The 26722-nt window shown below is 42.6% G+C and overlaps 2 protein-coding genes across 3 annotated transcripts in view; one reads left to right on the top strand and one right to left on the bottom strand.

Annotated features, from left to right (window-relative positions):
- Positions 1-4255: 4255 nt before the first annotated feature.
- LOC106746736 (glutathione S-transferase 1-1-like) lies at positions 4256-23441 on the bottom strand. The gene is made up of 6 exons (XM_014623654.1): positions 22899-23441; positions 6221-6447; positions 6020-6078; positions 5556-5697; positions 5044-5211; positions 4256-4973 (listed from the first exon to the last, which is right to left on the bottom strand). Exons 2-6 carry the CDS (start codon positions 6359-6361, stop codon positions 4818-4820), a joined length of 666 nt encoding a protein of 221 aa, XP_014479140.1. The 5' UTR covers positions 6362-6447; positions 22899-23441; the 3' UTR covers positions 4256-4817.
- Positions 13020-26722, top strand: part of LOC106746733 (acid sphingomyelinase-like phosphodiesterase 3a) — a 59271-nt gene continuing 45568 nt past the window's right edge. The window contains exon 1 of one of the 2 annotated variants that reach the window (XM_014623644.1): positions 13020-13111. In XM_014623644.1, coding sequence (XP_014479130.1) covers positions 13074-13111 — 38 coding nt within the window. In that variant the 5' untranslated portion in view covers positions 13020-13073. Of the gene's footprint in view, positions 13112-21498; positions 22030-26722 lie in introns of those variants that run through there. The other variant, XM_014623646.1, reaches the window with a different exon arrangement.

Genomic DNA, 26722 nt, shown 5'->3' with positions numbered 1-26722 from the left:
CGATAACCTTCGGACAATTTGGTCGCTTAACCGAGAAAATTCGCACAATGTCGGTACTTGCCATCTTTATTTTAACGTCGTTCGATTTTAATTTTAACTTTTCTTCCATCACGCCAAATTAACTTTTTAATCGCATTCATTCTTAAATCGCACAATTTCCTATTCTATCTCGATTATTCGGTGCTTTTATTCATTATTCGCACACTTCGGTACACTTTAATATATTATTAAATAGCACACTGATTTCAGTAGTACTTCGTACATGTTTAAAATAAAAGTTTGCTTAAATATGACTACACGGAATTTTCCATTGAATTTATTAATACTTCGATAACGTGTATCAAATTTTCATCGGCTAATTGATCCACCAGTGTTAATCAGTTCGCGATGCATGCCGATAATTCGTCACAGTACCAAAAGTGCCGATCATGCTTCGCTTTACACATCGGAAAAAAACTTAGAGTACCACCGTGGCCGCTGCTCGGGAAATGACTCAGCGAGATTGTATCGACGGCGGAAGAAAGAAAAAAAAATGACATTTATTTCGTCCACGCCCACATCGATGACACGATATTAACCTATTAACGAGCAAAGAATTCAGTTTCAGCAGTATCAAAATTTTTCTGCGTGTAAAATGGCGATGAACTCTGATCCTGAGTGCCCATTCAGCGTCCAAATTGCGAGTTAGTAGTAGTTTATAGTCGTTTTTCCACAAGGTTGCGACTTTACACTCAAGTATTACGAGAATCGTTAACTCCACACTTTATTGACAGTTTAATGTCTCTACAATATTATTGCGCTTGATTACCATCGATGTTTGCAATAAGCACAATATACTTCGATAACAATTCTGAATAATCATAGTGGATATTTCAAGAGATGAAATCTTATGAATCTCTCATTAATCACAAACATACAACTATCGCTAACGATTGTATTATCAGTAAGCCGATAAAACAGCGTTTACGCATGTATATATTTCCTTCCAAATTACGTAAGTCCCACCGCCTTTATTAAATAGGACCAAGGTGCAGAGAAGCAGTCACTTGACGGTAAAAGTGAAAGCGCGAGAGCCTTGAAACGCAAGGTTTCGGAACGTAACGTGTTTTTTGATTCGCACCTTAATGTGTACCGATTGCGCTCAATGGTTCGGGTGTAACGAACGAGGATGTGGTGTTCGAAACATGAGGTGTTCGGAAATTATCGTCGGTAATACGAAGATAATTGCCTATCAATTTAAGTAATTATCGCTGATACCACTTGTGACAGAAACTACGAGGAATGCCCTCAACTTTCACACTGGGATATCGATAAAGGGAGTTCGATTCTTTTTAATAAAAGTTTCCACAACATTTCTTTGATGAAGAATAATAAAAGATAATAAGAGCAAGAATAATTTATAACAATAAATAAAAAGAAAAATATAGAAGCGGAAATGGAATTAAAGTTGGAAGTGGAAGTAGAAGTAGAAATAAAAATCAGTATTGCTTTTATAAAAATCTTTAATTTAATTCTTAAATTATCACTCCAGATTTTGACATTTTCCGTATAAATTATAAAATTAAAACATTAGAGCAAGAGCCTCGAAGAAAGAATACCTTGATATTTTGCGATATACTTCATATCTTATTCTGACACATTCCGAGATACTATCTATAGTTAGATATATATGTACGTTTCGTTTTTCCGGTTGCACAACGTTGCGACTTCATATTCAGTTAGGAATTGCGCACTAACATCGCGTTTGATGACTCTTCCGTGATAATGTATCATTGAGCCAGCAATCTTCTATTACAACACGAAGACGCGTGTGGTTCTGTTTAACTTTCATGAGTTTTTTTCCTCCTTGTTTCTTCAAATCTTCAAAAACAAAACCTTTTGAGGATTCAATTTAAAACGACACGCACGCGTGAGAATGTATTTCCTTCGGGTAAATGAATTAAATCTCGGTTAACTTTGATATTTACCGGAACGTTCCAGCGGGAAATCAATTTTGACGTCGAGAGCGCCTAAAAAGACTCCGATGAACGATCCAACCGCTTATGCGATAATCCATCGACGTTATCAACTTAACCGCTTTATGTTACTTAGTTTCGCGGCGAATTAATTCGCTTTGTAGGAAATTTCCAAGTATAATTGCATTAAAAGTTTAACGCATTGGCCGAGCTGCTGGCAACTGGCTAATAACTCGATAGAACTACTTACGCGATAATGCCCGTCGCGTTCTCCAAGGAAGTTGCCGGACGGTCAACCGCGAGCGATTAAAACCGCCCAACCGGCTTTGATCAAAACGAATCCCTCGAATTCGAAGCGCGCGCTAATTCGGCAATTCGCGTAGCGCTATTGCCGTCCCGTGTTGTGCGCATCGCGTGGGAACCTCGCGTTAGTCGCCTTTGCTGCGGATAAAAGTGGGCCACAGTTTCATAGAGTTTACGACCTGACGATCGATCGCGTTGTATAAGTTTGTGACTGCGATCGACATCGAAATAGCAGAGACGTTTTTTCGCATCGTATGTAAACAGCCCCCACGGGACCATTTATACACGCGCGGAAAATAAGAATTGCAAGTAGAACGAACTAAAACGTCATTAAAAGTTCGGAGTATCAGCGGTGTTCGAAATCGAAAGGCAGTCCAAGACTTCAACATGAATTTCAAGTTAACGCTCGGACTGTCGATCTCGCCTTGAGCGCCTTGACAAATTTCGGAAACCGTCTTCCATCAGACAAAATTAATACGTGTCCGGGTTACTTGCAAATTTTTAACTGTCTGAAGTGTGAAAGGTCTCTCGATACGAGTAATCATACAGACGTCATTGAACGATAGTTTGCGAATCTAAGTTTATTCCAGCGCAAACATACAATACTGATAACAGATCATGTGTCATTGAATCTTGTAGTTTCATATTTACGTAATGACAGATACCGGCAACTCATATCAGATTCAGGTTTATCAGAATAATATATAACTGTGTTGCAAGAGAGTGATATGATAATGATATTTTGTCGCCGTGGCTTTTAGCATATTTTTCATTCGCACACAGTGGATAAAAACAACAAATAGCAAAAAACTGAATCGAAGAAACTTTTTCATTCGAATAACAAATTTTCGTACACAAATAAATACAAGAAGCCAGTTTTCGAATAAGAAATTTAATTCATCGTTTTACGGAATAAATCTTCGGTCATTAATCGTTCTTTTATTTCGAAAATATTAAAATGATTGAAATGGAAATTTGCCCGACTCCTTAGTTAATTGAAAAAAGAGAGGTGAAATCTCATGAACATAACTAATACGAGTTAACAAATGAGACAACAAATACTTGCCCACGAATAGATTCCACGTCCGCGAAATGCGTTTCTGCCTCGTCATCAGAGAACGCCGATCGGAATCGCCGATTGTTGCGTAATTGTTCGCCGGCATGACCAATATAATACACGTACATACCCATATCTAAGCGATGCCAATGCAGATAAACGATCGAGTGCTACGTGTACGAATATCTGCGCGGTTGCGGTTTCGATAAGTAAATGCTACCGATAGGCGTGTTTCGACGAAGCGCGCGATAAACCGACTTCCACATAACAACGCTTTTGTCGTCGTCATTGCGTTGCAATTACGTTAGCAAAGATGTTCGCAAGTGTGTTTAACGAAAGTACACGTAATAATATAGCGGATATGTACCATATGGCCGAACGAAAAATATGAAGGACGAGATAAGATCTGCGGATAACGCAGACCGACGCCTCGGCTCTCTCGTTTCGTCTCGACGATCGTTATCAGCCTTCCTAATGCACGCTCGGGTAACAACACGGTGTGTACGCGACGCGTTAGACTCCAACGAACACTCTAGTACATGCTACTGAGCTCTACGTCATACTGTAATTAAGAGAACGAAGTGTAATGATGACAAGGCGAGGTGCACACAGTGCCGTCGACTCGTCATCGCCGTCGTTATATCTTTTCAACATCCGCTAGATGAATATTGATTTTTGTTAGCTTGATAATTTTTATCGCCGATACCATCTGGCCGAAACGGTCAAAGTTGTAATGTCCGATGAACGAAATGTAGTAATTTACGTTTATTTTTTTACGTCCTCTAGTACATTTCTAATGTTCAGTTTCTAATTAAATCTGTTATACATATATCTTTCTTAAAACGCGTGCGTGTCTATACGAAATTGATCAGTGCTACATGTATTTTTTGATATAAAGAAGAAGAGAAAAGCAGAATATACATATATAAGATTACTGATACATATAATTATTGATAGAAAATTATAATTAGTTTCGGCGTCAAACATACTCTTTACCAAACGTAACCACAAAAATAATCAGGAGAACCATTTTTCTAACGTGTTACTATAATATCAATGATAATAACCTTACAATGCATGTTGCTACCACCATAAAATATATTTGGCGCCTAAACCAACTGTAATCTTTTGTCAGTGTATTTAGTACGTGTTTTGTCAGTGTACGTAGCGTGTCAGTTAATATTATTGATTTCACGCGTCATTCATTAACGGAAGCAAATACAAAAAAAAAGCAGATGAGCAGAGATCACATATATGTAATAATAAAAATTTTCTTCTAAGATACACTATTATTAGATTTACTATAATAAAGCCGTGAGAACTCGATTTAAAATCTCGCGAAGGTAAAAAGCGAATTTTAAATTCTATAAGGTAACGATGGGTTTCCATGTCTAATCTCGATCTCAAGTAAACGAGGTACTATCGATCTCTCTCTCTCTCTCTCTCTCTCTCCTTCTACTCCACTCTTTAGACGCATACAAATATCCATAGTCGTATCCGCGTTAACTGGATTCTTGGAGGTTTGCGTGGTACATCTCGGTAAACGCTTTAACACCGAAGGCGTGCACTTCCTCGAAGCCAAATTTCTCCAGGCTTTCCTTGCAACGATCGTAATAGGAAGCGACGTTATCGTAACGGCCAATGTCGAAGTCGAAACACTGTAATCTCGAAATTGTTTGAAACGTTCGCGATCACTATTCGAATTTCATCAGTCGTGAACGTACTCACCTGCACCAGGCAGATGGACGTACTGATAGTGAAATCGGCAATGGTCAAATCGTCGCCCGCCGAGAATTCTTTTCCCTCCAGGAAAGAGTTGAGTACTTCGAACGATTTCTCTACTCGTTCCACATCTGCCTCGTCAACGGAATGAGACATACCTCGAATCACGGGCATCTGCGTGATCATTTCCATCAGTCATTTTTTTATCTGAACTCCATAAATAATACCGTTAAATGAAAACAATTTTTATAAATATTCTGATTACATGATAATTTTCACACGTACACCAAAACACGAGTATCGCATGAAATAAGTAATTGATACAAAAAGTAGAACATTACTGAATGATCCAAAAATACTGGACAAACATGTAAGCAAAAAAAAAAAAACAGAAATTAGCCGCAGAATCTGTGGTCGCAACGATGTCCAATGACCATGAAACGTAAAACGATAATAGTTTGCCATGAAAATAATAAAACAACATTGAATCAATCGTGTAGATGAAAATCGACACGCACGTAACACTTTATAATTCTCGGGAAAAGACTGCCAGCATCGAAGTACATCATTTGATCGACCAATGCTCGCTGTTTTGGATCTCTCGGATAAAGGGAATCGTTTCTGGCGTATCTGCTGACTAAGTATGCCATAATCGGACGACTGTAATAATACACAAATTGCGTGAATGTATGAAATTTAATCAGAGACAGAGTATCGCTTGAATAAATACATTTGAGTAAAAACGAATACTTCAAACTTTGTTCAATCTTATATATGTTATACATATTATCCAGAAATAATTAATAACATTTTTCAAATAAAAATAAAGATTAAATCAAATTAAAATAGAAAGCGGGAAAGAAAAGAATAACATAAAAACATATCTAATAAAAAAAAATCTGGTAGATGTGTAAAATATCAAATATTTTTGCAGCGCATTTAAATCTTCAAGGGTTGAGTTAGAAATATAAATTTCACATACCTCTCGCACAGAATAAATCCGTTGTCGTCAATGGTTGGTATAATATGTTGCGGATTTATCTAAAAAGCAAAACAGCTTTTTATACAATAAGATTGTATCCATTATATATATATATATATATATACGTTCGCACTTATTCACAGAAATAATAAGGGTTAATCAATTTAAGTGCGGAGATAAAAGCGGTGTAAATCGAAGAACCTGCAAAAATTCCGGGCTCATGTGCTCCCCTTTCATGACATTCAATATCTTGAAGTTAAAATGAACGCCCAGAGCCTTCGCGAGCAACATGACGGTACGGCACGGTGGACTCGGCGGAAAGTAATAACAATCAATCGGCATCTCGTTGCTCAACCTCTGTTATTTCCTTGGCGCTTTCCGACCGTCGCGTTATCTCTCGGTCTTCCTCTCCGTCGCCCGGATCGTCACTGTACAAATGAGATTTTTATACCGCAGCTCGAGCTAAAGACAAACTTTCAAATCCGAGGACCCTGCGCGAACAGCTATCGCATACAGATTTCTTGCCGTCTATTCGACCCGGATGCGTTGGGATGAACTATCTTTCACGGGCGAACTCGTCCCTCCGACTATGTATTTTTCAATCAATGAAACGTTAATCTCTAAGAGAGAGTCGTCTCATTCGTTTTTTAACGAAGTTGGAATGGCTTCTTGGATTTGCAATGTCGAAACGGAAAAGTTGGATGTAAAGTACGATGTCGCTTATAAATAAATTGCAGAAAATGAAGATTTTTAGCGAGGTGAAGCAAGTTCTCTCAGTAACATTACTCGATTCTATAATTGAGGATATCACATTGATAACGCGCGCGGAGAATATTTGCGGTATGCAAATAACAAGAATGATCACGTCTTTCGCGGCGCGCCGTTCTAATTACCGTTAATGTAGTAATTCCGCTAATTAACGCACTGTTAAATGGCTTTTAGATGGCGGACCTTACCTGCAAGCCTGTCCAAACTCAACCGATTGATACGAATCGATGATACTCGCAACCGTTACACATCAGCCTAATTAATTGGCTTATCGCGTGCCCGGTCAATGCACCGTGTGCACGACAGAGAAATATATCCACGCGAGTCGCCGACGATTCTTTGTGGAAAAAGAAGACGTGGAAAATGCGCGCGCGCAAGCGATTCGCAAAGTTGCCATAGCGATAGCGTACCGCCAAACAAAACCGCGAAACTCCAACGTTGACTTTATCCGTTACGATCGAAGTTCCCGGTAAGGTCGATCGATCCGTTAATAAAAACAGGAAAGACGTCGTGTAAATGGAACTCGCTACACTGACATAATACTTACATTGCAAGCGGAGCGGCAAAAACTATGCCGAGGTATAACTATTTTTGTTCGTTGATTGGAGTGAAATAATTGTCGAGAAGTTGAAACAAGTTTATACCGAAAAATTACAAACGCGCATTTTTTACGCATTTCGCGACACCGCATAATGTCGTATATTTGTATCTTTTCACGTATTCTTCATAAACTTTGACGACTTTTTTTGGTGTACAAGGCCCGCTTTATATGTAAAAACATTTGTTACTTTTTTATAATAAACGATAGCTTATCGTACATGATTATTTTAAGCAATTCGAAATATTCGAATTAGTGAAATATTTTTCGCAAAGTGGCGCTTTCGTGTATTTTTTTCTCGCGTATTTTCCACGTTGGTCTGCCTAATTCATGAATTACGTTTATATTTCGCAAATATGACCAACGTTTCCGCATGTCTCGAGGCAAATCCCCGGGCGACGTACATCTGCGAACAATCTGTAATAAAGTTTTGCGCACGAAGATTTCGCGTCTACGCCGGGACGGCGAATAGTTACGTTGATCGGCCATTAGGTCGGAAATTATGTTGACTGTTAGATGGGTTTCCTTAATTTTCCGGGGCAAAAGTGGTGATTTCGGTGGGCAACGTGGCCGGCGCTTTTACGACGCCCCTCGTTAACGACGTATTCCCGCAATTTTCACGGTTTTGTTTGCGCCGCCCCATCCGTCTCAATAAATTTCTTTCGTTATTGCCGTCACCTGGCCGGTCTTTGACCTCGTTTTCGGAGAGGAGGGGACTTCACACGTGAGAGAGACGATATAACTTTAATTAGTCGCAGGAAACGGTTCGCGACGAACGGGAGTCCTCTCGGCGGGACTGAGTTCATTGTGTCGGCAATCGATTCGATAGGTAATTAGTATAGTTCATCGGTCATAAATCCATAATAGTTCGCACTGTGTTCGAACTGCGAAGTTAAGCGATCTATTGCGACGAGGAAATCTGCGCAGAGATTTATTCCCGGGGAATATTATTTACGCCCTCAATTCTCCGAGCCATTCGAGCGCTTAAATGTTCAACGAGCACTGTGAACGGATCGAACGGTTGAATAATTAGCGTCTTTCGATTGTTTTCACATTGAAAAATGAGTTTGGTTACATCTGCCTGACAATGAACAATCAACGGCTTGTTTTGGTTGAAGAAAACCAAACTTTTAGCTCTCATGAATGAAATTTGGTTTTTACAGGCAGAAATTCTGTTTCCTCCAATCGAGATGTGTTTGGTTGTCCGGTAGATTCAATCAAACTCATTTTTCGCCGATCGAACATTCGTTCTTCGAATTTTCAGTCCGAGCTCTGCAATATCGTTTAAAATACATTCGCAACGCTGCGTGCCATTTCAATAACGCGCATACGCAGACGCTGCTAATTGCTTCCGGAGCAATTTGCAGGGCAACACGAAACTCTATTGACCGACACGAAAGAAGTCGGATTCGATCAGGCGTTACACAAACGACACGCGATCAACTGCATTCCCAGCAACCGGATGTAACCATCGGACGGTACGCTCGGTGACTTTCGCAGTCGATGGTACGCGGGACATGCGTACACGCCGAGGAAAAATCGTTCCACGCGTGAGAATCGAGTTCGACGCGAAATTCGCGCGGAGGATCGAATTGGGGAAAATATCGCGAAGAATGGGCAATTTCGGCGCTTTCGAGATCGCGAGTTTAAGGCGCGGTGTAACCGGCGCGCAAATATAAAACACCTCCTCGAGAAAATCACGCTTGATGTAGAGGCTGCCGACTGTCGATAACCGTTGCCGGAATAGCTTCCCAAGGGCGAAGTTGGTTCTCCATTCGCTAGCTGTTATCGCAGCGAGCGTCGGGCGTGTCTGCGGTGTGATTATCGATTAGCCCCGGCAAATCCACTGAGATGGAAAATGAAATAGCCGGTGCGCGCGCGCTTGCTCGCTCGCTCACCGTGCCCGGCTCATCGACGGCGTCAGGGAAATGCGTGATCTATCAACCCTATCGGCGTTACGTTCATTTTACCGTGTCCCGTCCGTCGCATCGCGACCTCCGTAATGCGCTCCAATAATGGGAGTGTAACGCGCGCAAAATACGTCACGACGACATGCGCGTCGTAGACAAATCGGGATTCATTCTGTGTTCTTTTTTTTCTTACGACAAACTGTCTGTCTCCCCGTTGCACGCTCTGTCTACCTGCGAGCCGCGATATTCGTTTTCTCGCTTTTTACCTCAAGCCGCGATATTCCTTTTCTCGCTTTCTTTCCAGCTGTCGTGGAGATTTTTAAAACGAATAATCCACGACAATTATTATTTATTAATCGCCGACCACAATATTTCCACGAACCGAAGGAATTAACATGCACCGGATCTTTTTCTCTCAAGGCGCGAGTATTCATGAGAGCGTGTGTTTGCGGGCCGACTATTGTCCACGATTGATTATATATTTTATTGGGATTATTAATGCACACGCGATTCCGAGCGAACGCTTGTACCGCGTCCGGTCAATATGACCGCCCTGCAGCGGGAAATCCGATACACTTTTGTTTACGCCAACAGCCTGAAATATTAAATGAACAGCGGAGAAACGTGCGATAATTATCGCCGCATGACGCTAAAGCGGCCTGTAGCACTGATGCATCAAATGCTGCGCGCATACGTTTATCGAAATTATCCTCTTATGAACGAATAATGTGAAAGTTGGCGGCGAATCGCCCGCTGATAATATATCCGCGCGTGAATATTACGTTTCGAATTCAACCAAAGATGATGAAGCATTTGAGCCAAAAATAATTGTTGTCGGCGCACTGATAAGCAATTCGATACGTCGGCGTTATATCAACCGACCCCGCTCGCTAAAAGAGAAAATAAAACTTCGTGGATTCGATTACGTTTACCGATCAATTGGCTCGCCCTCGACCAATAACACAAAGCCGCACACGTGCGATCGTCGAATCATAAGCTGAAAATGAGTTTGGTTGGATATCTACCCGACAATGGACAATTAAACGTGTTTTGGTTCAAGGAAATCGAATTTTTCGTTATAAGAACCAAACTTATCGTTCACTAAAACTAAAAATTTGCTTTCCTTTATTTGCGTTTGGTCTGTCATGTAGATCCCATCAAACATATTTTTCAATGTACGATTGCATGTAATCGAAATTGGAGGAAAAAACAGAAAGAGAGCATATTACTGATCAAACTTTCTGCTCTATCCAAAGTTCATACATCTCGAGCGAACTCGATACGTAGAAAACGGACGCGCGATTTACACCCGGCGGAAAATTGATAGACCGTTGAATTGGATCACCCTCCGAAACAACGTATCGGCACACAATGGACGATAAGGAAGTAAACACAACGCGGTGATAATGACATCGTGGCTGCCCGGTACGAGAAGATTGAGCTCATTGTTGTTCGGAAAATTCGATTTTACGAGCGAAGGAATTTCCTTGACGCGCCACCTTCATTTCCCCCGACCGACGTCGTCTCGGTCAACGAAGTCAAAGACACCGCGTCAAAAGTGGCAAAAGGACGTTCGAGCGTCCGTCGTTCAGTCGAGGGGAAGGAAAGAACACCCCAGCAGGCCCGCCCTCGATGCCCGATGGCGTCGCAGCGAAAGATCAAAGCGTCAGAGGACGCGTGTTGGGTGGCGCGACAGGAACGACGTCGCTTTATACCTTTCCAACCCGTTGTCACTCGAGAAGTAGCGAAGATGTTACCAGTTCCAACGAGTTCCAAGGAGTTACGAACTGCCGCCAGCCCTGTGTGTTAGTTTCCGTCCGCTTTCTCGCTATGCCACCAGGGGAATCGGTTGTTAGGAAACGCGGGATCCTTATGCCAGAATCGTGGTGCAACGTCGAGACGAGAAAAGCAGCAAAGAAGAGAGTTTGTTTATCGTTATCAGCACAAGGCTGTAAACATACAAGTAATTTAAAGACTGTAAAACCTAATAAGACGAGGAGGATCCGCCTCTCAAATCCCAAAACACAGGAAGTTCTGCGACCCGAATAATATTATACGAATATCTAAGTATGCGAAGAAGAATCGAATATTGGGGACGACCGAATAAAAATAACATCTTTCCTCCTTCTTCAATCCACAAAAGCGTTGTTTTGAATTCCGAAGGGGCGTAAATTTCACAGCAGAAAAAATATAAAAGGAACGAAAGCTATAACGAGAAATGTGTAATATTAAATAGTGAAAATTACAACGAAACATTACAAATGGAATGAAATATTTGCCGTCATCTTTCCGTTAACTCAGTTAAAACCCGCGTTGATCATCGTATAAAAAAAGCGTCGAATTCCGTGCTCCCTTTGGCGAAAGTTGATCGGTCTTTCCGTAAAGGGTCGTGTATGAATCGGTGCGGCCGTATAATTGGAAAATTAGCCTCATGCGAAAATGCAAACGTCACAGTTGGTCGATGGGACATTACTTGAAGGAACTCGGGCTCTCGTGAAAATCATTTTCGACCGGATAGGAAACGAGAAGTTCGCGGAAAGTTATTTCATACTACTTTGATGCAGCAGCGTGCGCGGGACCTCTCGTCGCTCCGCTATACACAAAGACACTCGACGAGTTTCCAAGTTGCTGGATTACAACGAACTTCCCCCGCAATATGTAACTTATAGAATTTACAGATACTTGGACGAAAACACTCAAGAGAGAAAGACGGACAGATAGAGAGAACCATTAACCGTGCTCGGCGTGTGTCTGCCGGATCCGATTGCACACTTGCTACATAAGCCTAATCTAGGCTGGTGTCAAGCTCTATCTACGACGACGTACGCTCGCTCCAGCGACTGATTCGCCCACCAGATGCGTATTATCCGGCTGATAACTATTATCTGCATTCGGTCTTAATCGTAGAACTTCCTCGGCCGCGTGCTCGTGATTCTGACACCGCTTAAATCGCGCCGTTGGATAAGATCTAACGATCTTGCAGCATTTTGTACGACGACTGGCTCGCTATTCATAAGAAAATATTACAATAAAAATAACAAAAATATTTCGGAATCATTCGATTATCTCGTTATTCTCTATCCGTATTTACTCGATTGCAACTAAGGGAATGTGCGATAAACAAATAATAAATTATCAGTTTGAATATAAATAATGGGATTATATAATAGGTAAATAAAATAACTAATTTTTCATTATCATTTCTTATTAATGTTGGAAATTTCGATAAGATCTGAAAACTTAGAAGGAGTGAAAATAAAGGGAGATTGCAAAGATAAAAGTAACAGTTGTTTACGCACAGCAATAATGCTGTGCACCAACAGAGATTTAAATTTGGAATTCGGTATAATAATCACAATTCTTTCGTTAAAACAAAAGTGAATAGATGACATTAATGAGTTTAAAATAAGAATTGTGGAATATCTTACGATTGGTCTGATCTTTCGGTTACCGAGATTGTGTACGGGTCATTTGGCGAGCGACTGAAGCGAGCAATTGGCGGAGAACGATTTGCCGTTTTTGCCGATTGTTTTTATGCTCCCGTACGCCACGTACCTTTCCGTGTTCGAGTCATTACGTTCCGAGTCAGCGAGCGATACCGCAGCACGTGATGCGTTCGTTATTTCCGTCTCGTGTGTTTAAACTATTTCATCAAGACTTAGAATGTTTAATCGATCTATCGTCAATATCACGTTTCGTCCATACGTGTTTTTCCAATCGAATCGTTTCTACGCGAGTGTCAATACCACGACAGTGCAGCTGGGTGCAGGATCGGAAGATGCAGGACACGAGCAGCGATACATCATGTATTCACAGGTATGTCAAAATATTTATTACGAAGGATATTTCCGATTTTAACACGTTCGCTTGAATCGAAAATCGCTCACTATAATCCACGCTATACTTTTAGCATTTAATATAGTGTATGTTTGCACTTAAAAATAATGTTTTAAAAATAGGCGAATTTCATACATAATATATCACACACACATGTATGTGACGCTGTTCTTCACTGAGAGATCGGTGCGTCACATATGTGTGATGAACATGTTAACGATCGTTTCATAAACTTACCGAGAATAGAGATACTCAAGTCGAAATTCAGATTGGTACACATAGTCCATTATTGTTTAATACATAATAATTGTGGCTACATGAATAATCAATTACTCGTCAATCTGTACCTATTTCGTGCAAGATATATTGGTCCAAACAGCTAATTAACGATCCTGAATATGAATCTGTTTATTCGTTAATTAATTATATTCTCTAAGATTATAAATTTATTATATAATACTATGTAATACGCTGTATAATAGTGCCGGCCTTCGAATTTATTATAAATCTCGGAAATACCGATTTTTATATCTAATAATGCTTCTTGGACCGGAAGTTCCATCTTATTTATCAACGCTTGCTTTTTCATTTGTGTTCGCCTTGTTATTATACCGAATTTAAATTTAAATGTCGTTGGTAAACACAATATTATTGAGCACACAATTACTATCTTTCCTCCCTTTTTATTCTCCTTATCATTCTCTCCACATCGAAATTCAAGGAAAAAAAAAAGATAAAAAGAAAATTATAAAAAAGTTCCTGCTATTAATATTATTATTTATCCGTATTAATTATTCGATATCTGCTTGTTGCACCCTATATTTGCGGTTGAATAAATTCGCCAATTCATACATACATTGCTTATCGTAATTAAAATGAAAAATAAAAACGCAGGTAATACATCGAGATAACCAAATATTAAATAATTATGAAACAAATACTTTCTCAGCACGGGGAAAACGGCAACCAATGGCAGCACCAAAGTAAGTAACCTGTAAGTATTTCGACATTCTCCGTTGATCATTCGCAAGTTCGACGGAATTTGCAGGGTTAGAACGAAAATTTTGGCTCGGACGTGATCTAAAATTTGGAAACGTTTACACAATTCCGCAATTATACCGATGCGAAGAAACGGGCACATCGTACCTTCACCCGGGGTACAGAAATGTTTCGTTTAATCCGCTACCTAATTATCTCAAGCCCAGAGGGCTCTCGCCAAAACGATCCCAAGCCAAGGGTTTGCCGGTGGGCCAAGTTAGTGTTTGTGTATCTTTGTTTCCTCGACGGTTTCTGGAACTAAGCTTTAGTAGCATCCAGCGGGAATCGGTCATCCTTCAAGATGTATACATGTGCACGGATATTAACGGAGCCGGAGCAATGGCGTCCGCGGCGAGGTCGAATGACGCTAACTCCTCGTAACGACGCGTGTAGTGGAAACGCGTGTAGGCGAATGGACAAGTACAAAATACACGGAGAGAGAACGAACCCCCGCGCTTCGCTGGGAGCTACGCGTTATGCACGGTGCACTGATCTAAAAGCCGAATAAGCACCCGCCGGCTAATGAAACAGCTAATCATACGTGCGCTATGTATCATGTTTTATTACGCGTATACGTGCGTATCGCGCGACTGCGGGTGCCTTGGGAAATATTACGCGTATCAAAAACGCGCCTTCCCGTTAAATTCCGCCGCCTCTGCTGCCGTCGTAGTCGTAAATCACGTACGATATTTCGCACGTTAAACCCGTCCCGCGCGCATCCGCAACACTCGTCCCGCATCCGGAACACGTTATCTCGAACTTACAGCTTTACGGCGGCACGTACGCAGCGCCGTTCTGTGTATCGGCGTTGCTTCTCCTCCGGAGGAGGAACGTCGGGAGGGTCGAGAAACGCGCGCCGAAAGCGCGAACAAACGGAATTTGCATAATACCGGCTGATTCAGCTGCGGCGTCTGAAAATTCGTATCCCTCTGCGCTTCTTGCTATTAAGGAAAAGGTTCCCTATAAATATCGTGGATATTTCGGTTGCCGCGCGGATTACGACCGGCGATTGTCAAGTGCAGGGGACGTAGGAGCTCTCTCAGGGAGAAGGTACACGAAGATCATTTTTTTCAATAATGTAGCGGAGATTGTTGGCTGAAAGGATTGGCCAATCGATTATCTCTGCTATATTCTAACAGAATCGAATAAGCAGATATTTTAAACATGTCAAAGATGGTTGCATAAAAACCTTGCCTGCTCGAACCTGTGAGAAAACAATAGAAATAATCCAACTCACCTCTTTAGCCAACTAGCTTCGATATTTCCTGCTAGTAGCATAATTTACTAGATTTGTATTGCGCCCGACTAGAATACTGAAGCCGAAATTGATAGCAGCAAACAGATAGCTTGATTAGGTGTATTTTTAATCTGATTGCGTATATAAATTTACCATACGCACAAGAAAACATTGAAAAAAGTAAAAAAAATATCCGATTTGCGCGTTATTTCTAATGTCAATATGGGAAAAAATTGTATTTCATGTAGTAGCTATTGTGCAACGTATAGTATTATTGAGCGTCTATGAGAACAGCAGCCATAGACGGGATATTCATTGTGTTCGTGGGCAGCGATATGCAGTTTTAATCACGTCGTTCGCATTGCTTTCTAAAAATTCCTACACCGCCTTGAACTTGTTTCGACGTTACAAGTACATTCTACTCATGAATTTTTATATCTTTGAGGAAATGTATAAATATCTCGACGAGCTCTTGTCTATGCATATCTCTATTAGATCAACTGTTACATAAAAATCATATAAATAAGAAAGAGAAAAAAGTAATACAACTTCGCTTGAAAGTAACATATATTATTTGGGTAATAAAATCAATGTATAGGAACGTAATTTTGCTCGATAAAGGAAGAAATAACGTATCAGTGAGATCGAGCGAAAGTACGCTCGCGCGCTTACGATGCGTAATTAGCAGTCCGTGATGTTCATTACTCGCGGTCATAGTTTGCCTCCGGGATCCCGGGGAATCTTATCGCGAGCGTTCGCCATGTAATATGTAATTCCTGGACTATTTCGACGGGTCGTTGAAGCGCGACTGATTACCCGCGGAATATTCACGATTCCGCGGCTGTGTACATCTGCGCGGCCGCACTCTGTATATTTCACGAGAATTTGTACACGCGTCGCCGTTTCCTCTCGTCAAACAACAGACACAACGCCACTGGAGATCCTCGCCGTCGTCCGAGTATCCCCCGAGTATCTAGTCGTGACGTAAAGTCGTTACCGGGATCTCGGACCGATACCGAACGCGCTCGGTATTCGCGTGAGACACAATTTCTGTCACACGCGATTGGGTCGGCGGCCGACACCACGGAGGTAACGCGGGGGTGAATTCCGTTGATCCCGGTTGAATCCACTCTCTCTTTCTTTCCTTCACGACGCGCAGATGTGACTCGCGCGTGCAAATCCGAAGGGAAAGAGGCCAAAGTAACGCGACGGAGGAGGATCAAACTTTGCGTCGACTCCGAGAGACTCCTCGCCTTATCTATGTAACCATTCGGCATAGTATCCTACTTTACTCATCTGGTATTCCCCCGTTTTGACAGCGAGGGAGAAAACAGAAGGGCTAAATCCGCCGCGTTCCGTCATAGTCACCCAATTCGCGGCGCCGCGCGGACAGAATCCAACAAATTTCAACGAACCGCAGAAAAATGAACTTTCGAATTCCACCATGAGGCTCGTATATCGGCAAATGCCGCTCCGGCGATACAGTATCGATCGTTGTTTTTGTGTGCGCGCTATTTCGGCTGCACCCGGGGATCCGTAATAATGTGAACGTTTTCGTTAGTACCGTCGCGGAATCGTCAAGGCGATTGCGATGCAATCGATAATGCTGATTTCGAATACAGTATCCCGGGATTTAACGAACAAAATCATGCCTGTATGGCTGACAAATCTAATCAGGTCATTGCCTGCGTTTTGTGCATAAATGAGAGATATCCCTCGCGTCGGCAAATAGCGGAGTCAGATGATGCGCGATTTGCAATTCCGACGGACGGATAGAAGTCGCAGTCGCAGCTTGTGAGAGCTCGTTCGGAATGCGCAGAGATATTTATTTGCGATATCTCCGACGTTGCTGATGGAGGATGAATTTTCAGATCGGTGAAAATCAACTGCTAATAGTTTCGGACGAACGGTTTTTACGTATTTCGGGGGTGACCTCCTTTTTCAGAAAGCACGCGAAAATGATTAGTTTCGGCATCATTTATCCATTTGGCGGGTGAAAAAGAGCCGGAAAATCGAAAATTGAACCTCGTCAGAGCCGAATCTGAGTTTCGGCCGGCTTTTTTTCCGATCCTGCCCCAATGCGCGCGGGCATATATGCGAATGTGTGGGATAAAATACGTCGGCTGACTCTCTACGCTTACCTACGTTATCCGCGCGCACGCGTGTTACTAGGATATTTACGATATTTCGAGATTGCAAGGTAGTATCGGCGTTTTTGGGGAAAAATATCGGTTAACGTCGGCAGGAAATATCGAGGGACATCAATGATCTCGAAGAAAGTATCGAACAACATTGATACCTTTGGTGTCGAGCAATATCTCGGTATCGGAGATATACGACATTAAAGGGGGTAGTAAAAATGTCTCGGTGTCCTATTTTATTTTGATATATAATCTCTCTTCCGTCCCTTACAATAAATAATTTTACTCTACGTTCATTTTTATTTATTTGATTTGTTAATATGACTCCAACTCATTTTCTTAACATTTATATACGTTCATTTTAGATATGAAATATCTATTAAATCTTTTAAATTTGATATTACTGATCATTTTATAGCAGTACCGATTAAAAAATATTGTGTGTGTGTGTGTTTGAAAAACGAGATATATATCGGTATGTTTTAGGCAACGATTTTGAAGTATTCTATATGTGCTAAATTGTTTACGTTGATTTAACTCCCTGTTTTGGATATCTCTCTAAAATTGATATTGCAAAATCATAACGTTCGTTATGAAAATAGTGAGCGATATTTAGCAGCAATGTTACGATACTAAATATATGAAAATGTCACTGAATCTAATAAGCTGGAAAATTATATAAATATTAAAAGAAAACCTAAATATATATGCTTTATACGATCCCATTCTGCAGCATCAATAATTAATATTTCTCTAATATCGATATCTGGAAAAACCGATAAAGAGAGAAAATAGTTTAGAAAGTGGATGAAATAAAAAAATATGATAATATAATATAATATATAAGTATGATATAAAATAAATAATAATGACCTTTTCATCACATTATAATTAGAAACACTAATATTAATTTCTCACAGCGCATCGAGGTAATATTTGAATTCCGATCAATTTTGTATAATTTTTCCCATTACCTGCTCGAATAATTACGCAGTATAAATTTTTATCAATTCATCAACATTTCTTTCCTCGCGATGTTGTGACGCGTGTCGGGGGGAATTACGGCTCGTAATATCAATTGCGTGAGGGCTGCTTTACGCAGGATAGCGGCAGCATATTAAATTTAAGCATCTCTGGGTATATTCCGCGCGGCGCGTTACTTCCGTCTTTGCAGACACGAAAGCCGGAAGTGGGTATTGCCGGCTACACTCTCTCTCCGTTTACTAAATTAGTACCACCCCTTGGAAGCTCTACGATGCGACCTGTTCCTTATCTGTAACTACCATACCGCCGCCACCACCACCGACCGGTATCCACTATATCATCCGACCGGCACCCTCCGCGGACCTCCACTCGCGCTCACGCATATACCCGCGACCAGCCACGGATTCGGTCGTCGCCACGCACCCGCCGCCAGTTAGGCGGCTCTGTTTCGAACATATGCGGCATTAATTCTCCTATAGTCTCTCCGCCGATATCCCGTGCCGACGAGTATTTGACGGAATTATAGAAAGTCGAATACCTTCATCATTCTCCTCGGGATAATTTGTCTCGTTGTCCGAGTAGTAAATTTTCATTATAATAAAAATTCCAATAAATTTGTCTAACCTTCCGTGCAAGCGAATTTTCTTCAACTTGGAGAATAAAGTGTAGACATCGAGGATTAATAAATAATTTTCCGCTCAAGAGAAGTCTTATCGAAGTTCTTTCATTTGAAAATAAAACTATTCTTTTATAAAATTTATAAAATAGGGGTAACGTCTATTTATTAAAACCGAACTGGTTAATCAATATTCTAATGATTAAAAAACGATTATAAATCTATAGAGAATTTCTAGGAGGAGTATAGTAATTTATATAGATTACCGAATTAGATTAATAATAAACTACTAAAGACTTTAACTAAAGAACACTACGCATAATGTATAAACGTGCATTTAAAAGAGAATATGAAACGTAGAATTTCCATGGCAAAATGCAATCATTAATGAGGTGCTCGTAAAAGTTTAAATCTCGTTAAATTTCGTTTCTGAAACGTATAAGGTAATGCTCCTCCTCGGAACAATCGGAATACGCTATCGCAAGGGAGCTTGCAAGTTGCTTCTAGTGTTGTCGTACAAGTAATTGTTTGCTGGTTCTTACATAAGACGTACCAAAAACGACAGACTTCGTCTTCATTACAAATTTCTTAAAGGAAAAGTTTCTCATCGAAAATTTGGTCGGAAGCCATCGTCGCTCGTGACTTTTTAATTCTCAGCGGTAAATATCCCGGTGAGTTTGCTTGGAATTAAAATTTTGTCAAGGTAAAATTCACTTCAATCTTCAGCAGGTGGCGCGAGGTTTTTCGGAGCGTAGAGAGAGAAAGATGCTTTAATTAACAGTGAATTATAATAAATAAGATTTTATACGCGTAAAATGTAACGCGAGAGATTAAAATCATTTCCTTGAAAACCTCTTAATTTTAATAAATTTTATTAAATGAGTTCTCATACAGACTCCACGGTAGCGAAGGCTTAACAAAATTTATCGCACCTAAAAGGAAGGAATAAGGTGGGGCGTGATACAGTGCGCGACTTTGATACATCCCGCATAAATCAAAGCATATAATACTTAAAAGAGAACATATTTCACATTTTTTGTTAATGAACGGAATGCATGTTGAGTCGTGTTTTTCTTTTTTTTTTTTTTTCTACAAAGCACTGATATTATCCTCAAGAACTAAAAAGAGGGATTATATTTCAAGATTAATCTTTCTTGCCAGGGATTATATTACTGATTCTTTCAACCAGGCCCTCACATCCTTCCCGAAGTCTTTAATAAATAGTGAAAATATTCAAATGACGCATTATGGATACGTTTCTGGGATCTAGGGCGAAATCGGGAAGAAAGAGTATTTCATATCCGGTACGAAGAAAATTGTGCGGCCCATTACTATGCTCGCGCGGGCGCGAATCGATATGTGTGTGTATGTCGATATAAATTCAAAGAAAAATGCTATTGCGAAAGTGTGGAACAAACGAGAAAAGAATGGATGAAGGGACGACGTAGAGAGACACACATTCTACCCTTCGCGGATCGAGAACATCAGAGCGGAGCGAACATGGCAGTTAATAAAAACGTTCTAAGCAACAATGACATCCGCCACATGTGGAACCGCGGATCGACATTAGCTGGACGTTGAGTGCCAAAGAAATAGCACGCCCGCTGCACGACAGCGCGAATAAACAGAAACCGGGGCGACGACTCGGGCGGCAGGAAAGAAGAGAGAGAGCTGGAGAAACGTAGAGAGAAGCCGAGGGAACCTTCCGGGGAAGACTGAGGATCGAAGGAGGTGCACTTGATTTCTGGTTAATAAAACGTTACGCGAGACATAAAGTGATACGATGATGTATTGCGAGATATAGCATGGTCGAGGCGGGGCGAAAGGCAAGAGGGGGATGAAGAGAGGTAGAAAGCCACTATGCGAGGCTACGTGTTGCGGTGGCGAGAGACGCGGTCCGGGGTAGATAGGTAGGGACCCAGGGGTGTACGCAAAGAGAGAGTGCGAGCGAGAGAGATAGGAGGACAAAGAGCCTGCCTTCTCTCACACATATGCAACATGTACATACGTGGGGCCTGGTGTACGCGTAAAGAGCGACGCGTGTTGTCTCACGGTCACGCGTGTGCGAGGCACGTAATGGGTTGAATAGAGCCGAGAGGGCGCAGTCGCGAAGCCGGAGCCACCCTCGCGACCCTCGGCAGGCAGGCAGGCAGCAGCGCCGGTGGTGGCGGTGGCGGCGGCGGCGGCGGTGGCGGCGGCGGTGGAGGTGGCGGCGGCGTCGTCAACCCACCACCGGAATACCGTCCCGAGGAGGTAGCGAGTTCGACTCGTGCCGGGTTGCGAGCCGCACACACGGTTCGCTGATCGTCGACCTCGCGAAGGAAGGTGAAGAGAGAGAGAGAGAGAGAGAGAGAGAGTTCTCGCTGTGAAGGGAGAGTCGCGCGCGACCTGACCCGAGAGCGCCTCGCGACGCGCGCGATTTGCACCGCTCTGTTCCATCGAACGCGAACGGTGATAGATATTTCAGTAGTTCCGTTTATTCGCGCGGACCTGTAAGAGATTCGGTGCGGTTCCGTGAAAAGGACTTCTTCTTCCGCGTTGCCATCGGCAGCGGAGGAGGAGAGCAGAGAGACGAATCGCTCTCTCTCATTCTCTGTTCGCCGACGGCGAAGAATGATCCGAATCGAGAAGGAAGAGGAACGTTGAGGACTCTATCCGGGGTGAAGAGAACGATATAAAATCGTGCCAGCGGAAAGCGCAGTGATTTATACGCCGCGATCATAAGTTTCCTCGCGGACGGGAAAGAGGAGAAGAGAGAGAGGGGGGCAGTGCATGTAGGTGTATAGTGTGTATGTACGTACGTGTGCTCTACGTTATGACCAGTCACGAGTGAGGCTCCCGGTACCTCCGACATCCATTCTCGCGGAACCACCACGAACACGTAAGTGGTGATTGCCTCTCTCGCAGTCTTCGCGGTCTTTATTACTTCGGTAAACGCGACGGGCGTAAAGCGAAATGAGTCCTGTCGTTAGCGTTCACACACAGCGTCCACGTATAATCGCTCAAGCTTGGAGACTCGCCGACCGAAGGACGTGCCTCTCTCATCAGCGGGTTGCGCTTTGTTGCCGGCCACATCCCACTGATCCCGCCGTCGGCGGAAAATACGCTCGCAACATTTCGCGTTATCTCTGCGATCGACCGAGGAGAATAGACGCAATCGTGAACCGGAAAATCTCAAAGGCACGCGGAAAATTTCGATAGACAAGAACGCCGATGGAAATATAAATAAAAAAAAAAAAATAGAATTTTCCCGGGATCGGGCTCCTTTAAAGGTCTCCTCTTCTTCGTGTCCTTTACACCTCGCGGATCGAAGGGTGGAAGTCAAGGACCGGTCGAGTGTCGAAAATCTTTTTCCCCGTCAAAGGGAGTATTTAAAATTTCACGCCCGCGGAAGTCGTGTTTATCGATTCAGGTTTCTTGAGCGTCTTGAGATACCGAGCGGAGCGGTTCAAGATGTGATAAATAAACCGTTTCTATAAACCGTGAAATTCCTACGACTTCTTGTCGTCATGGGAGTGACGGGATGTCGTTTTTGACATTCGCCGGTACAGTCGACTTCCACTCTGCAATTACGCTTGGGCGAGCCCGGCGTCGATCGTATAACAGTTTCGGCCAAATTTCGTACTGTTCACCGCAAAACCATATTATGACCAAGGGCCAATGATTGTGGCTATTCGTATCGATGTTTTACCGTAAACATATCAAAATCGCGATATTTCGCAGAGAAATAGTGGAATTGAGCGTATTTACTTGTCACAGTTACGAGGGATTTAATTTCGCCTTCTCTCTTCGCTCGGATTGAATCGCGAGAACCGCCTCCTTAATCCGAGCGCCAAAATTTTTCAGGAAAGATAAAGAACCTCTTTACATTCTCCGGTGTTCAACGTTTTGATGTCTATGCATTTTTCACCGCCCCAGACGCGGAGAAATGATGGACTCGGAGGTTTGTTGGTCTCCGTAGGTGTGTTGGTTTCCACGACAAAGAAATTTTTCAACTTCCACTCTATTTCGCCGAGATATGAAACCAGTGAGTTTCCGACTTCCACTTTTTCTTCTTTCCCACCTCCGTTCGATCGTCGTCCGAGTGTTGGAATTGCCATTTATTTTAACACCGGGCCTTTCTGTGCTCCTAATTCGTTACTTTCTTTAAACGCAGCGTCCAATTTACGCCGCTGTGCGCGGCGACATCGGATTCCTGCGGAAGAATTCAACTCCCCCCTTCCCCCGACGCTGATGAATTTTCTCTCGTAAAAAACAAAACAAAAAAAAAGAACCGTCTTGGCGCGCATTCTACGTTAAACAGGTCCAACGAGACACAGAAATGACCAATTTTTCTCTTTTATTGCTAAAAGTGTCAGGTTCGAAGAGTGGTGCGGCGGACAATTTCTCCCTCGGCCCTTTTCAAAAGCATCAAGCTCCCATTCAATGCCATAAATTCGAAATACGATGAGAATCATGCGGTGAAGCCTTCATGCGGGGATCACAACGCTGATAGAAATTATACATCACGCACGGTACACAGAGTGTCTGCGACAGTTAATTCGGAACTTCATATTCCAGAAATTGATCGAACTTTTTACCAAATTGTACACGCACAAGTCGACCGAAAATGCGGCCGTTTCACGCTCTACGTACCGCGCGTAAAATTGCAAACGCACATCGTCGTCTCGGTTGTATGTAGCACAGCCGAGCAGAGAGAGAGAGATAAGCTCGCTTATTTGTTTCTTATCAAACTCACGACGCTGTTGTGCAACTGTCGCCCATCGCGTCCGCGATTTTCCGAGCGGCGCCGCGCCGGGACGAAACGGAAGTTGGTTGAATCGTCTAATTGGCAATCAGACGTTGCTTTGATCCCCTCGCAATTTCCGTTGTCTCGGCAGCGGGGTTAAATTGTCCTTGGCACTGTCTATTTACGCGGCGCATTATCGTCGAGCGAAACAATCGCACGTTTCTCCCAGCCCGCCCGCGTCTCTCGTCTCCGAGAAGAACTTAAACTTTACTTTAAATGTCCTAAACGGAAGATAAATTATTACGAATCCGCGTTAAATCCACGTGGCTGTAGGGGTTGAAGAGGGGGAGAGGAAAGCGGCAGGGGGATGCACAAGGAATACATTAATGCGAAATGCGGCGCGCGTTCGCCGCGCATCAGCCGCGCTACGCTCTGCTCCGCACCGCGAACGCAAAACTAACATCTGCGTTATCCTCCGAGAAACGCGAAATCGCTTAAGCGCGTCTTAAGCGCGGGGAGACGAAACTTTCGCTATATCTGTCTGACAGTTATCCGATACCTACATTACACGGCGGGATACCCGATATATTATGCGCGGACTAGTATATAATGCGTGAGAGTACGCCGCCGCCGCCGGATAATTTTATTTTAGCACGCGAATTCCGAGCGGACGGATATTGCGCTTTTTCTTCGAGCGGTCGTATGTAACGCGCGCGCGCGCGCGAATCCCGCGGCGCGAATGGAATCGCGGGCGATTCGACGTAATGATATTACGTGCCATAAATTTTACGCGTCAGAGAGAGGGGGGGGGGAGATAGAGGCGGTAACTCTTGAACATCGACCGATGTGCCAGACGTGCGTTGGCCTCGCGCGGGCTTTCATCCCGTTACACGCTCTAATGTGCGCGCGTTGCGGCTGCATCTGCCAGGTCGTTGCGAGCTGAATTCGCAGATACATTCCGCTCCGGCAGCTTTGTGTAATTAATTGACGTTTCCGTCAACGGCATCTTTCCGTTGCGAGTCGGTGACCTCTCCCGCCCGTCTTGCCGTGACGATAACTTATCGTCGGCTGACTCGTCGAACGAGGAAGCTGGACTTCGCATGGAAAAATCCGCGTCATTCGTCTCGTGACTTACCGACCTCATCGCTTCAATCGTGACGACTATTCGATTATTTCGTCGAGTCGGACAGAATATCGAATATTAGTTCTGAAGCGTAGGTGTCGTGAAACTCTCGGAAGGATATTTATGTGAAGAAAGGATAGGAGAATTAGTTCCGTCGTGTCGGAACTGGAAACATCCTAATTTCAATACGTTCGTGACGTATCGAGATTGTGTCAACGGGGGGATGCGATCTTGAATTATTTTCGCGTTGACGTGTCGTATTCGATTACATCGTGCGCGAGTCGTATTGCAACTTAATTTGCCTGCATACACTCCCGCGTCAAAAAGTTCGAGTTATAATTCGAAAGTAGGCTTCCACAGCTTTTGAGATTGATGAAAATACTTCTTCCATCGCGCAGGGTCTTAAAAGTGTTGTCCTATATTCGACTTGGGTGAAAATTTTATGATGCGCTTCCCGACTAAAGCTCCCGCTGCAGAAAAAGAATCTCCTCGGGATTTCGATTTCGTCGGGACTCCCGATCGAGTTGGTTGATCGAGTCACTGGATAACAACACTTTTAGGATATTCCCCTAACTTTTCTCCACTAATTTATGGAATTTTGGCTCGAACGGAGGTCGTGTCCTCGTAAAATCTTGGAGGAACTTTCGGAGGCGTCGGTTATGATGGAATTTTGATAGACTCGGCGATCGAATGAATAATAGCCGCTTGGAAACTGGGTCTAGTTGTATGCCTAAAAACGTGGAGTCGAGGGATCGCACCTGAATTTCAGGAATTTCCCTCGTCAACGCTAATGATTGACACTAATTATTGTCGCTCGGCAACATTAGCTTAACATAAATTAGACAGATGAATTACCGCGCGATGATGAACGGTCCGAAAATTAGATCGCGGTAATGTACTCGACATTTATATTCATTCGAAAAAAAAAAAAAAAGACAAAACTTTTCAATATCCCCAAAACGTTCCGACGAAATATTTGGGAAAGATGGAAGATGAAAAAAGATAGTTCTCACAAACACATCCATCAATTTTGAGGCTCAATTCCGGCTCATTTTATCACCGCAGGACTGCGCCGGTCCGCGTATGAGAATGTAATCGCCGTGAAAATGTAGATGGATTGAAATGTATTTTAAGGGAATTCGATTCTGCGAGATCGAACGCCTAACTTTCGAAGGCGGGCATTAGTTGAAAATATTTTTATAAATGGCTTGTCAGTGAGCTCGGTCTGGTTTTCCATCCTTCGATCGCAAGGCTGCGGTATGAGTGTATTGTGGCGAAACTGTATTTTACGCACACCGCTCACATCGCAGATTAACGCCGATTGCGATTGGCACGTATAGATGCTGTTTCGAAGGGAAGCGAGAGGAAAAGAAATATCATGCGTTTTTCAGAGAAAGAGAGGAGAGAAATCGAATGCGTGATTTTCTCCGAAATATTCCCTCATTTAAATTTTCCCTTCATCCTCTATATTTGAAATGACCAATTTGTTCAAAAATATTTCGGGAATTTCTCTTTATTCTCGTTCTATTTCCGACAAATTAACCGCGATTTGTACTCCGTCCGAGCAATTGGATAAATGTGATCTAATTTTCCTCCGTATAACGCTAAGTATGATGTTATAATTAAGTGTGCACTATGAACCAAAAAGGAATTCACCGTAACATATCTTAATTCTCTCACTGAAGCTGTATTATCTCGCGGGAAGAATTAAAATTGATAGAA

This window comes from Dinoponera quadriceps, unplaced genomic scaffold (assembly GCF_001313825.1).
Source record: "Dinoponera quadriceps isolate SergipeBrazil2010 unplaced genomic scaffold, ASM131382v1 scaffold1565, whole genome shotgun sequence".
In the NCBI taxonomy this organism is placed as follows: Eukaryota; Metazoa; Arthropoda; class Insecta; order Hymenoptera; family Formicidae; genus Dinoponera; species Dinoponera quadriceps.
This window is presented reverse-complemented; position numbering and strand designations above follow the sequence as displayed.

Excerpts from the sequence above, each read along its gene's own strand:
- LOC106746736 (XM_014623654.1), bottom strand. The coding sequence starts at position 6,361 with ATGCCGATTGATTGTTATTACTTTCCGCCGAGTCCACCGTGCCGTACC. Across the intron at positions 6,079-6,220 it reads TGAGCCCGGAATTTTTGCAG|ATAAATCCGCAACATATTAT; the intron begins GTTCTTCGATTT and ends TTTGCTTTTTAG. Across the intron at positions 4,974-5,043 it reads CGTCCATCTGCCTGGTGCAG|TGTTTCGACTTCGACATTGG; the intron begins GTGAGTACGTTC and ends TCGAGATTACAG.